Source organism: Leptodactylus fuscus, chromosome 1 (genome assembly GCF_031893055.1).
Source record: "Leptodactylus fuscus isolate aLepFus1 chromosome 1, aLepFus1.hap2, whole genome shotgun sequence".
Classification (NCBI taxonomy): domain Eukaryota; kingdom Metazoa; phylum Chordata; class Amphibia; order Anura; family Leptodactylidae; genus Leptodactylus; species Leptodactylus fuscus.
The window spans coordinates 137,069,906-137,084,505 of record NC_134265.1 but is presented as its reverse complement, the minus strand read 5'-3'; the positions used below and the strand labels follow the sequence as shown (position 1 = coordinate 137,084,505).

General features: G+C 41.5%; 1 protein-coding gene and 1 non-coding gene across 3 annotated transcripts in view; both read left to right on the top strand.

Moving 5' to 3' along the window:
• SYK (spleen associated tyrosine kinase) overlaps positions 1–14,600 on the top strand; it is a 72,832-nt gene that overhangs the window by 24,580 nt on the left and 33,652 nt on the right. For both annotated transcript variants that reach the window (XM_075276887.1, XM_075276879.1), the window contains exons 2-3: positions 7,059–7,515; positions 8,084–8,244. In XM_075276887.1, coding sequence (XP_075132988.1) covers positions 7,114–7,515; positions 8,084–8,244 — 563 coding nt within the window. In that variant the 5' untranslated portion in view covers positions 7,059–7,113. The remainder of the gene's footprint in view (positions 1–7,058; positions 7,516–8,083; positions 8,245–14,600) is intronic.
• TRNAS-CGA (transfer RNA serine (anticodon CGA)) lies at positions 13,685–13,766 on the top strand. Its single transcript has one exon. It is a non-coding gene; the product is annotated as a tRNA-Ser (tRNA).

Sequence of the window (14,600 nt, the reverse complement as noted above, 5' to 3'; positions counted from 1 at the left end):
ATGAGGTCAGGACCACTAAATATGTAAAGTAGTGGCCAAGGCATTACAGCTTTGAAAGCAGAGAGGCGAAAATGAGGGGCAAAAACTATGTAATCAATAGGGGGCCAGGTAGATCCTATGAAAGACATTCAAAGAAGGTTTCATAAGGGTAGCCTGCCAGCTGCCCCTACTAACGGATGTTCAACAGTCAATTTACTAGGCTGGGATGAAAGTGGAATAACGCCCAGTTTAGCGTCAGGGGAGAAGCATTTAGCAAACTGTAAATAAAAGGTAGAGGACACCCTATCTGCAGCCCTAAATAAACATAGCTTCTCAAAAATTATAGGTGTCAAAAATTTGTTCACTTTCAAAAAATGGTGTTTTACTCAGTAATACTGATAAATTATAATAAAACCAATATAAATATGGTATCACCATAATTGTAATGACCCGCTAAACTAATCTTGGATGGTCTCTTCTTCTGATGTACCATCTGTTGATCTCATGACCACGCTTTACTCCTCCTGCTTGTCTACTTGTGCGTGATCTACTACTTGTTGTTATACACAGAAGCTTCCACCTGAACTTAAGAGTATTTTCAGTAAACCAGGGCAGATGAATTGAATTGTAACCAAGGTGGGATTCTATGTATCTAGTTGGATCAGCTACTACTAGTGTTGTCTATGGAGATGGCATGGCTGTGTGTTTGATTTTATAGACTTGTTTCCAATAGGTTTAGATGAAACACCTTAGCTGAAAATTTAAGCGGGCTGTGAAAGTTCACATTGGGCAGAACCTCGTACATTAGTAGTATGTTCATACAGCATATATAGAGAACATGTTGCTTCTGTATTTCTACAGGAAATAGCTAAATTATTCATGTGGTTTGGTCACTTCTAGCCTAAAGAAGAGTATCTGTAGTGAGTGAAGCATTATTTATTAAATTCTTTACTGTGGGTTGTAGCAGCTAACCAAAAAACTTACCTTTACATAAATCAAGTTTGGGTCAAGATGACTGAATAAAAAAGCATTACCATGTTGTAGTGTCCCAAAAGGATACTCGTTGTAATATTGTATTTATGTGTAATGATGGTGTTTCACATGTTTTAAACTGTTTTATAATGTTTATAACTGTTCTTGCATTTTTCCAACTTTATTATGGCTACTGAAGGGTTAATCCGTCATTGCTTTGCTGCTGTGTAAACAGGAAAGACATTTTCTTAGTGTTTTCTAGAAGCTGGTAAGAGATAGGGTAAGTTCATACAGAGGAATGTACAGTGGATTTAGATCAGTGGTTCTTAACCAGGGTTCGATCGAACCCTAGGCTCTATGCACGGTTCATTTTGTGTACCAGTAAAAAACATATACCTATGTGTTGAATTTGGAAAACAAATCATATTTGATTTATCACTAAAGAAGGGTTTGGTGAATGTGCATATGAAACTGGTGGGTTCGCTACCTCAAACAAGGTTAAGAACCACTGATTTAGAGGAAGATTCCATCTCCCATTCTGCCTTCCATTGTTTTCAATGGGAGGTAGAGATTACAGCAGGACACTGAAAAATAAGCATCCTGCTCGATCTTGCCACAAATTCCGCAGCTCTAAACTGTCTGCTGATTAGGCCCGGCCCTTTCATCTGGGCCTAACCAGCACCGTAAAGCAACAACAGAATGCCGATACCCTGCATTGGCATCCCATTGCGTCAGTGGGGTAACTAAAGTGTAATCTTTTGTCCGGGGCCTCCTACCTCATCCCTACAGATGGTTACGGGTGATAAAGAGTTTAATCGACTTCAGTGTGGTTAGGGTAATCTGTGGGTCTCTGTGGCTTGTGGGATAGATGAAAGCTTCAATCTCAATACTGATGTAAGTGATTTTGGGCTCCCTAAGGCTCCTGGGCCCCGGTGTGACTGTACCCTCTGCACATCCTCCAGTTATTCTCCTGCATTGCGCATAGACCACAGGCAGAAAATGAAGAGGAATTCCTATTTATTTTCTGCCGTGTGAACTTAACCTTATCTGGTAACCTAACAGACCCTAGCCATAGCTACTTCCGGCCTGTTAGAATAGTTTGGTTATTAGATAGTTGCAGTATAGTGCAGACATTTTGCAGAGCACATTCAGCTCTCTAGTTAGTGGTAGTTAAGCAATAGGCTGCCCCATGACATTAGGCCCCACATCTCAGAGAAAGAAACCTTAATTAACAGTAAAGTAACTTGGAATCCATGGCCAAAACAACCCCTACATACAGTACTTCTAGCCTGTGAAACAGATGGCCAAGTGCAGGGGTTGCTCCAGATTTGCCGCAGTGGTAAGGAACACTGGACTAAAGGTGGGCGTAAAGAGCAGAAACTATTTCTATCCATGTTTGTAGAGTGAAATGTGGATACTGCTTGTTTAAAGAGTACTGTTCCTCTATGCTACTTATGACTGGAAGGTTTGACTAAGTAAACTGTGGGGTGAGCAATGCCTGTTTAACTGTCTCCTGCATGTCTTTTGCACTCATCATCAAGGGCACCCCAGAACACCACTAGTCAGAAGACTAACAGGGTGTGCTCCAGGGGAACCCTCCACCATCAACCAGGTGCATAACTGAGCCTCCCCAAGACCTGTAGGTGAATTTGGTGCTAAAGCCTCCTTAACACAAGAAGTAGTGGAGTGAGTGGAGTGGAGTAGCTGCCATCTTATGCATCTCCCTGGCATAATCTCCACACTTCTAGCCCTGGGACATTGCAATGTCAGTTATTAATACAAGTTTTCCTCATACGTGCCTTTCATCGATACATTTTATTTGTCATATTGAGAGCAGTGAGGCCTGAAATTGAGGCCTATAAGCACAAAGCTGTTTACTAAACATTTTGTACTGTGTATTAATATATAGGCAAATTTTAATGGAAGTTAAATATTTAATGAAGGACTGAAAGGGAGGAAAGGAGAGGAGAGCTTTCACTTTCTTCCCCTGAAAACGTCTGAGTCAACATTAAAATACTTTACTAGTACATAAAGTCAAAGTGGTTTCAGGAGTCGGAATCAGCCAAGATTTCATAACACACCAATAGTCACCAAGTCATTGGATGGAACATAGAGGTTCTATTTTCATGGGTTTCTGCAGTAGGATCCATTGTAGCCAACCATCTCTAAATTCAATGATGGTCCATAATAAGGGATTTTCTCAAGTGCCCAAAAATAAAAATAAAAAATAGATGGATCTATGATATTTTTAAACTGAAATTGCCAAATATTACTCTGATTTTAATTATCATTTTACAGTTCTCAGTAAATGGTACGAATGTGTTCTTATTGATATGGGAGCCTGTAAACTGGTGAAAAAGAGCCCTTATATTGTACCTCATTGAATTAGGTGCTTATGAGTTTTATTAGAGCCCTAAGACATATGTGCACTCTGCACCATTGTTGTTTTGCTGGCTACGAAGAAATGTCTTGTGTACTCGATGGTGGACAAACTGTTCCTGGGCTTGTGCTTTTACATTTGCCCCCCTTTTTTGCAGGGCATCTGGAACCCCTGCAAACAGGTTTAACAGGTCAAAGGTTTACTTCTGTCCAAGTTATTTTATTGAACCCAGCATGGATGTATGCATTTGTAATGTAGAGCAACAACACCAAAGCTCAGTGGTACAGAGGTTATATGCAGTGGACTTTATGTTTCAATTATTTATAAACTGTTGCCTATGTTTAAATGTAACCAAAGAACAGTGACGAAGTGAAGTTCTAATTACCTACATTGTATGTCCATGGCTCTTAAAAGCTATAGATATATATCACTTTTAATAGTTACAGTTTATTTTTATTCAGTTTTGGATTGTTTGTCTGTGATTTTAATCTAATTTATTGAAAAATCAACCCCCCAAAAATGGGAAAACATCCTTGCTTTTGAACGGTGTAACAGGGATTACAAACCTTCGGCACAGTAGGGGCGATGGTCCTACTGATGGAAAATGTTTAGTGTGCAGGGCTTGGAAGATGTACATGAGAAATATTGCAGACAATGGTGTCAACAAGAGAAAATGATCTTGTTAGGATAGGAGAATGGGGCAGGCATTGGTAGATTAGGGCAGATCTATATCAAGGGGTCAGATGAGAAGAGTTATCATAAGTAGTTTCAGTAAAATCAAAGAGGAACTGAAACATCATAATTCAGTAAACAACCATACAGCTCACACATAATCTCAAATTTTCATTTTCTATGTTTCCGATAATCTGTAGTTGGACTTGTGTCTCTGAATTAATATTTTTCTGGCATTGATTTAGGAGAAACCTTTTTCAGTACCACCCATATACAATAAAATAGCCTTGTAAATAGAAGTTATTGAATATTTGAACAAATTTACTCTGAGCGGGATCCAAAACTGGAAATTTTACCAGGGTCATAAAGGGAGCAACATATGAAGTCCCTACAGTTAGGTAAGCAGTACTAGGGCAGGATTTGGGATAGGTGAAGATAGATGACCACATAGTTTATCATCTCACCAAAGCTGAAGGGGGTACAATTTTAGTTAAAAAAAAAAATAAAAAAATGTAGCATTGCATCTGATATTACATCTGGGGAGATAGCGGGTGATTAGGTCAGAGTTGTATGGATCACTACAATTAGGTGTTATCAAAATGTTCCATAAGGTTGGGCATAGCTGTGCATTTAATTTTTTTTTAACTGTTTTGTGATTGGTTGCTGCATTGGCAATAGTTTGACACCTTGATAAATGTCTTCCTTTGAGCTCTCTTAAATCACCAGTTTCCAATGTCTATATGCATATTCCTGCTGTTCACAAACCAGAGGAGCATCTCAGGCAAGATGGCTGGCACCATAATATAGAGAAAAAACAGAATTAAATAAATTTGCAATAAAAAAAAAATAAAAACCTAAAACATAACAGGAAAGATTTATGAAACAGTCTGGAAGTCTGGAAGAAAAGTTGTCTTTATTGCCCATAGCAACTAATCACAGCATAGCTTTATTTTTTAATAAGGTAAAATATAAAATAAGAGGCGCCCTGAAATTGTTTGCTATAGGCTGTTTTAATTTTAGACAGAACAATATACAGTCCTATGAAAAAGTTTGGGCACCCCTATTAATCTTAATCATTTTTAGTTCTAAATATTTTGGTGTTTGCAGCAGCCATTTCAGTTTGATATATCTAATAACTGATGGACACAGTAATATTTCAGGATTGAAATGAGGTTTATTGTACTAACAGAAAATGCGCAATATGCATTAAACCAAAATTTGACCGGTGCAAAAGTATGGGCACCTCAGCAGAAAAGTGACATTAATATTTAGTAGATCCTCCTTTTGCAAAGATAACAGCCTCTAGTCGCTTCCTGTAGCTTTTAATCAGTTCCTGGATCCTGGATAAAGGTATTTTGGACAAACAATTCAAGTTCAGTTAAGTTAGATGGTCGCCGAGCATGGACAGCCCGCTTCAAATCATCCCACAGATGTTCAATGATATTCAGGTCTGGGGACTGGGATGGCCATTCCAGAACATTGTAATTGTTCCTCTGCATGAATGCCTGAGGATTTGGAGCAGTGTTTTGGATCATTGTCTTGCTGAAATATCCATCCCCGGCATAACTTCAACTTCGTCACTGATTCTTGAACATTATTCTCAAGAATCTGCTGATACTGAGTGGAATCCATGCGACCCTTAACTTTAACAAGATTCCCGGTGCCGGCATTGGCCACACAGCCCCAAAGCATGATGGAACCTCCACCAAATTTTACAGTGGGTAGCATGTGTTTTTCTTGGAATGCTGTTTCTTTTTGGACGCCATTCATAACGCCTTTTTTTATAACCAAACAACTCAATCTTTGTTTCCAAAATGAAGTTGGCTTCTCCAAATGTGCTTTTGCATACCTCAGGCAACTCTATTTGTGGCGTACGTGCAGAAACGGCTTCTTTCTCATCACTCTCCCATACAGCTTCTCCTTGTGCAAAGTGCGCTGTATTGCTGACTGATGCACAGTGACACCATCTGCAGCAAGATGATGCTGCAGCTCTTTGGAGGTGGTCTGTGGATTGTCCTTGACTGTTCTCACCATTCTTCTTCTCTGCCTTTCTGATATTTTTCTTGGCCTGCCACTTCTGGGCTTAACAAGAACTGTCCCTGTGGTCTTCCATTTCCTTACTATGTTCCTCACAGTGGAAACTGACAGGTTAAATCTCTGAGACAACGTTTTGTTTCCTTCCCCTGAACAACTATGTTGAACAATCTTTGTTTTCAGATCATTTGAGAGCGGGCTGTCCATGTTCGGCGACCATCAAACTTAACTGAACTTGAATTGTTTTGTAGAAAGAAATGGTCCAAAATACCTTCATCCAGGATCCAGGAACTGATTAAAAGCTACAGGAAGCGACTAGAGGCTGTTATCTTTGCAAAAGGAGGATGCACTAAATATTAATGTCACTTTTCTGTTGAGGTGCCCATATTTTTGCACCGGTCAAATTTTGGTTTAATGCATATTGCGCATTTTCTGTTAGTACAATAAACCTCATTTCAATCCTGAAATATTACTGTGTCCATCAGTTATTAGATATATCAAACTGAAATGGCTGTTGCAAACACCAAAATATTTAGAACTAAAAATGATTAAGATTAATAGGGGTGCCCAAACTTTTTCATAGGACTGTATCTGCTAATTGTGAAATGTTGACTTTGTAATGGGGACAGTGGTGAAACTAAAGTCTTGTGGGCCGTTGCAATCTTTTGGGCCCCGGTGCAATATTTTGTCTCATCCCTACAACGAATTCTTGATAGTGATGGTTACGGGTGCTAATCAACCTTAGTGTGGGTAGGGTAATCTGTGAGTCTCCTTGGCTTATGGGCCAATATGGAAGCTACAATTCCAATAGTGATGCCAGTGCTTAAGGGCCCCCCAAGGCTCTAGGACCCCGATGCGACTGCACTCTCTGCACCCCCTCAAGTTACGCCCCTGAATGGGGTCTAGTATTCCAGAAATGTCGTATAGAGCTATCTCCATAGAAACGTAATTAAAAAATTGTTCTAAGCTATATAAATACAGATTCTGATTATGCTTAAAATGTCTTCTTTCTATGTTACAGGTTAAAGGCTGCAACATCTGTACTGGGTATCAAGTCGTAAGTATTTTTAGAGGACATGGCAGAAGGCACAAACCAGTTACCATTCTTTTTTGGTAATATAACACGTGAAGAAGCTGAGAACTATCTTAAACAAGGTGGATTGAGTGATGGCCTGTATTTGTTGCGGCAGAGCAGGAGTTACCTTGGAGGGTATGCGCTATCAGTATCTCATGGTCGAAAATTTTACCACTATACAATTGAAAGAGAGTTGAGTGGAACATATGCAATAACTGGGGGAATATCACATAGCTCTCCGACTGAGCTCTGTAACTACCACACTCATGAAAGTAGTGGACTTGTCTGTTTGTTAAAGAAACCCTGCAGCCGCCCGTCTGGTGTTCAACCAAAAATAGGACCTTTTGAAGACCTCAAGGAAAATCTTATCAGAGAATATGTACAGCAGACCTGGAATTTACAGGTAAAGTCATTGTCTGTGTACATGTGCCTTATTGTACAACCTGCTACAACCTGAACTGACGCATGGCCTCCACAAATTACTGTATCCCTCTATTCTTTCCTATATATAGCTGTTATCTGTTCTTTAAGGAGGCCATACTAAGTAATCTAAAATTGATCAAAATGGACAATCTAAACTAAAATGATTACTCATGAGTGAAAATTAACAATTGATTTAGCTGTATAGTGACAGATTGTCGTTGTCACATCCCCTAGCTAACCCCTTGGGGCCCCTTATGCCACATCTCCTATCATTGAGTCAATGTGCTCCCCTGTTTGGTTTAAGTCAAATGCCAACTGAACGATTACAAGGAAAATATGTTGCTGTGGTAGGATATTTTGAGCAGGTAATGTGGACCACGAAAAGTTGACATGCAACAGACCATCTAAGATGGCACCCACTGCAAATATTGCTATGGAGAACCTAATTCAAGCGTTGAAACTACTGGATCTCTGGCAACATAGGAAGGTGCAGCAGTCAACACCCCAATATTAATACTAAATTATTCTGCTTATTTTGTGATTTACAGGGGGATGCCCTGGAACAAGCTATTATCAGCCAGAAACCTCAGCTAGAGAAGTTGATCGCCACCACTGCACATGAAAGAATGCCTTGGTTCCATGGCAGTATATCAAGAGAAGAATCGGAACAACTACTGCTGAATGGTGTAAAGACCAATGGCACTTTTCTGTAAGTAGTCATTACTTTGGGTAATATCGTAATCCTGATTATTGAAAGTATTTGATATTCAATAACATATTTGTCTTTTGTGATGATTTTTACACTTGGGAGGCTAAAGTAATAACTTTGGGGTTCATGAGAACAGTATTTGGCGAAGGCATTTGTATTTTGGTAACTAGATAAAAACATGAAGTTAGGACATTGACTTATTAAAAATTGTTATATTAGATATAACACCATGTGGTATGTGAATTGTATACAAGATTTACATGCACAAGTATTTGAAAGTGTATAAATATTATACATCATTCATCACTAGTTACCTTATACATTTAATATACTACAGTAATTCCAGTAAAAATAAACTGTGTTGTGTGGAATGAATAATTAAAAGAATAAAATGAAATATTGAATAGTTAAAGGAAACCTGCCAGCAGATTTTGGGACAAGTGGTTTAGTGTCCCAAGCTTGCCTATAATAACCCTATATGGTAACAACAAAAATAAACTACTACTAAGCAAGAGAGCAGTTTGCTCACAATTTGCATTCCACGTGTAAACATACTGTGCAGCTATCTGCAACGGAATGCCAATGCGTTGCGGCATTCTGCTCTGGATTAGGCCCGAATGAATGGGCCTAATCAGGAGGGAGTCTCAAGGCGTGGACGCCGCGGCTGAGTCAGCCGCGTAATCCGCAGCAAGATAGGTCATCTTGCTTCTTTTTTACTCTACTATCTAGCGGGTAAAAAAAGCAAGCGGTTCCAATTTAAGTCAATAGGAGCCATTTTGGAAGGCGGATTTTCAGGCGGATTCTGCCTCAAAATCTGCTACCAAAAAGTTCCGTGTGAACTAGCCCTAATGTTGCCAAAACATTTGGTTCTTGCCACACATATGCATTTCTGAAATCAATCGCTTGTACAATAAAGCTGAGGCGTACTACTCTGGCTTCAGCTGAATCCTGCATATGTGAGCACATCACTTGGTGAGTGTTAGTATTTTTTTTAAACAATACTAGAGCACACAGGCTTATTTTTGGCAAAATTTGGGACACTGAACCACCAGTTGAAAAGGTCTGAAAGTTTAGTCTTCCAAAATCTCCTGACAGGTTACCTTTAACAGTGACACTATATGTGAAATGAGATAGTCTGAGCTTATATACAGTATATCGTACTTTCTTTTCAGGCTGATGAAACTATGGCATATTCAATGAAGGTTACTCTTACCTGTGGTGGACAATTCACATCAGGCAGCATTTGGTTTATTTATAAAAATGCAATCTTAGCTGCGTGCCTGTAAATAATGTATTGTGTAGTTTTCAAGTACACTGTCAGGATAGCTTTCAGTAGCTCTAAAAGTTACCTATTTATGTTACAACATCATCACGGTACAAAAAGGTTTCTTTTACACTAGATTCACATCTGCATTTGGTTTTCCATTCGTGAGGTCTGCTTGGGGACCCCACAAACAGAAACCTAATCCACTTAAAAAAAAGGTTACCCACTTAAACTTGCAGTCCCCATAGATTATAATGGAGTATGCCGAGTTTCTGCCCGAAAAATTGCTTGCAGGACCCCGAACGGAGATCGGGCGCAGGTGTGAACCTAACTTTACAGGAATTAATCAAAATTTTTTTGATAAAATAATCCACAATGTCTGACTTGGAACCCAGTGGTAACTGCTGGTCCTCACCTCTACTCTGACAGACAAAAAATCATTCAAGACCTATATTTGTGTCTTATTTATTTTATTCATTAACATTATGCCAACATATTCTGCAGTGCTGTACGGAGATAACTCATTGTCCTTACTGGAACTCACAATCTAGAAACACATGTACACAGAGGTATAGCAGTTAAAGGGCTATTCAAGGACTTTAATATTGATGTCCTATTTAAGACTGAGTCATCATCAGATCAGCAGGGGTCCAATGCTCAGCCCCGCTGACAATCAACTGTTCAAGGGATCTGCAATGCGCTAGAATTAGGACACCTACACTGTGTAGCAGCTGGTAAATGTACTGCAAACTCAGTTCCCTTCTAAATAAATGGTCAAATTAAAAGTGAGGACTTCAGAGCTACAAGGCAGCAGTATTAACCACTAAACCACTGTGTCTACTGTGTCTCAAACATGATATAACCTTAAATGGTGGCAACAAGATATTATGAGATTAATGGTGCATGATGACAAGCTTTGACCAGCCATGTCTAACAACTAAAACAAACTGGAGAGTGGAAGCAACTGTAGATAACCAGTGCATGATATGGTTTATTATTGGAAAGGACATTATAATAGCCATGTCTCAATCATATATAACATTTACTTTATATTAACTACTTGATAACCATCCACAGACTATATACATCTGGATAGTTGGCACATAACTGTAACATGCAGGTTACAGGTGGCACAGACAAAGGCAGGCAGAGATGAGGGCTTAATATATAATACATATCAATACTCCAATAGGAATTTAGAGACATGTCAAATGTTGCATTAACATGATATATATATATATATATATATATATATATATATATATATATATATTAGGACCACCCTTTGCCTTCACAGCAGCATCGATTCTCCTAGGTACACTTGCTCACAGTTTTTGAAGGAACATTTCAAATATCTTGGAGAGCTAACCACAGATCTTTTGTTGATGTAGGCTTATACAATTCCTTCAGTTTTCCTATAATCCTTCCAGGACTCCTTCTCCGAAGGCTGGTCACAACAAATATTGCATTCATATATATTTAGCTTTTGTTCATTTATTTAATTGGGTTCTTACTTTACAACATTTTTTCCACATCTCCCTACAACTCAGTTCTATACATAACATACCGTTCTATACATAACAGCTTTTATATACTGATAGCATTTGCAAGCATTAGGTTACCAGAAACTGCATGATCTTCAAATACTCTGAATTTGCTTGTGGTTTGTGAGCGGGTAGGAGTTTGTAGTTCACATCCTGTACTGACCAGTGGTTAGTAAGTAGTTTGTAAGAGTGAAACTATCTCTTTTTTACAACAAATAAAAAAATATAGCTCCATCAGTATCATGCAAGCCTCTGAGCCTTGAGTGAGTGTTTGGTGACCAGCATGCAGGGCCACATTTGCGATAAGGCAGAAAGTGAGTAACAAGCTGTACCACTGTCTGCTGCCAAGCCGTGAATTGAACATTTACCCTGATACTCCTCTACTGTGTGCTCTAAAATATAATTATATTATACCTACCAATCACTAATGTGGTGCTGGGACCTCTTTTGCAACACAGAATGTACATCTTCTATTCTCCATTTGGGTCCCAACAGAATCATAGAGTAGATTCAGGGAGCTTAACATCCTGTGTGCTAGAAGAGGTCCCGGGTTCTGTATTAGTGATCTATAAGTATGATATAATTATAGTAGCAGTATGTGGGGGAAGGGGGAGCCGTGGGGCATCGCATCACGGTTCTTCTGGCAGCGCTTTGCACAGAAAGTTCACAGAGCTTCTAACTGCAGACTTTCTGCTTCAATTATATCTATAATTTCTGTAGACATGCTGATATTTCCAAAACCGCGATGGTCTTAGAAGTCACTGCGTTTCCACAACACATATTTTCCTGCAAAGTGGGGATGGGATTCACTGGAATCCCATCCACTTTGCTAAAACAGTAAAATGCCACAGTGTCTTCCGTGGCATTTCTGCTGCATGCGAACCATAGCGTTTATGCCACATGGGGCCCTGGCCTGCGGCAGACTTCTGCCTCAGATTCACCTCTATTTTCTGGCCCTCTGGCCCATTCATCTAAGTAGAGTGGCACACACTGCATGTTCTTTGGCTGATCAGTAACAGAATCTGCATGAAGATTGAGTAGAACACTTTTATTTTCCTAGTTGAGGGAACATTCCATCTGAGTGAGGGGGGGGGGGGGATTCCATTTTAACTTTTGCCTTAGGCAGCAGATTGGCCCTGCCTTTATCTATACTAACCAGACAACTGACTGTATTGCTCTCCTCAAGCTGCAAATACAGTTTATTACAGCAAGATAATGAAAACTATGGCTCCTACCACTACTGTTAATGTCATATGCTGCAGGCCACTTAAGGCTTGTAACCTATGATAAAGATGAACAATTGAACCATAACCTATGGTGATACATAGTGTGAGTTGCATTTTTTTTTCTTCTGCACTAGATATTTATAAAGGATTCCCCCCAGTGGCGTAACTAGGAATGGCGGGGCCCCGTGGCGAACCTTTGACATGGGGCCCCCCTCCAAAGACCCCGGCCGACCTCCCCTTTTCCCTCATGTTCTTGCCTGCACTATTATGCCCCATACACTGTACACAGTATTATACCCTATAGTGGCTCCTGTACACAGTATTATACCCTATAGTGGCTCCTGTATACAGTATTATACCTTATAGTGGCCCCTGCACACAGTGTTATGCCCTATAGTGGCCCCTGTAGCACAGTATTATGTACTGTACTAACCCCTTCATCCCTAGGCAGCAGGCAGCTGCCAGCACAGTACTGACAGTCTGCCCTGCACACAAGGGTTAAACTCATGCTGCACTCACTCAGCTCTGCTCACTCCATCCCCCAACCCAAAGCCATTGTTTGCATAAATACTATTCCCTGTCGTCCTCAACAGCGGCACAATGTGGGGTATTTCTGCCCCTGTGTGCTGGTAGGACAGGCGGATATTTAATTAGCCAATCAAATGCGTGGCAGGCCCTATAAGAGGGCACAAGAACCTCCCCTCTGCGTGTTTTTTTCTGTCCTGTGTGGACAGAGGACAGGTGGGAGGACTTGTGTCCTCTTAGAGAAGCTCAGCAGGATCACTCACCTCCTGAGCGGTTGTTTTCTTCTTGTCACCTTCTGTGCCCTGCGGGGAGAAGGTGCTTGTTAGCCATGTGTGGCTACCCCCCTCTATCCCCCCTGCCCCCCCTCTCCTCCGCTTCCCCTGCTCCTTGTGACTTACCTGACATTTTGGTGAGAGTCCGGGGACTCCGCATGCCACCTCTGGTGGCCGCGCGGACTGCCGGCGGGTGGAACCACACTGTTGTGTATCCTGTTCCCCGCTGTAAGCGCGCACTTCCGGTTTCGCCGGAAGTATCATAGCGCCATGGCAACGGCCTGGCGCTGGTGGCCGCTCACTCAGGGAAGATTCAGGCCTTATTAAAGGCCGGAAAAGACGGGGAGATGTGGGGGTAAGTGCCCGTGTTAAGGGCCTCTTGGTGGGGGGGAATGTATATCTTTGCAGACCCCTGATTACAGGGTTAGTTGTCTGGGCAGGTTGCCTCACCTGCTTTGATTGTGGCTCCGCCCACTTCCAGCCGGCCAGAATTAAGAGGCTGTCTGGCCTGGTGTCAGAGACCTTCCTGCAGTATCTGCTGAAGGCGTGCGATTGTGGTGTTCATTGATCTTGAACTCTTTTCCAGTTTGCAAACTTTATTGGGAACCGGCTGTGATGGCCGAGTGGTTAAGGTTTTGGACTCGAAATCCAATGGGGTCTCCCCGCACAGGTTCAGATCCTGTTCACAGCGCCAGCCCGGCTAGCTCAGTCGGTAGAGCATGAGACTCTTAATCTCAAGGTCGTGGGTTCGAGTCGCACGTTGGGCGCCAAGTCACCTCTCTGTCCGGTCTACAGGACCTGGTAAGATTTACCCTTTTTTTAAAAGCTGGTATGATGTCATGGTGACAGTGTTGCATGGTCTATTATCTCTCTCTGTAGGATATGTCATCCTCTACTACCCCTCCTGGGGATGGTAGGAGGAAAACCTCTTCCAAGAGGAAACATCTTTCCTGCTTCGATTGCGACACACCGCTCCCTGATGGTAGGTAGCGGCTTGAAAGGTTGTGCCCTGCGGGGTACTACTGGTCCTATAACGTGCCTATTTTCAGGCTATGAGTGGGCCCGTTGTCGCGGGTGCAGAGGTCCTACACCTGTGGAGCCCTCTCCCAGAGATATGATGGCATGGGTCAAGGAGATGGTGAGTTTGGGCATCGCTTGGGTAAATAGTTTTTCCCTTGCTTGTACTCTCCTTTTTGTTTTGCAGGATGATTCCCTCAAAGGGATCCATTGCACCTTGTCTCAGCTCACCAGGAGACCATGCTCTGAGCTCCGTTCCTCGTCTCTTCCCCCCCCCCTTGTAACACCTGCGGGTGGCAGAGGATGATTCCTCCGAGGACGACTCAGTTATTCCAGCAGAACTGCGTTCCATTATGAACAAACGGGCAGGCTGCTGAAGTCCATCCGGTCTACAGTGGGCCGAGATGTTGACGGGGAAGCCTCCACGTCTGCCTCTGGGGGACATATTGCCTTCCATGCGGACGCCACGCTGACCGACCTTATGGTGCAGCAGTGGAAACAGCCAGAG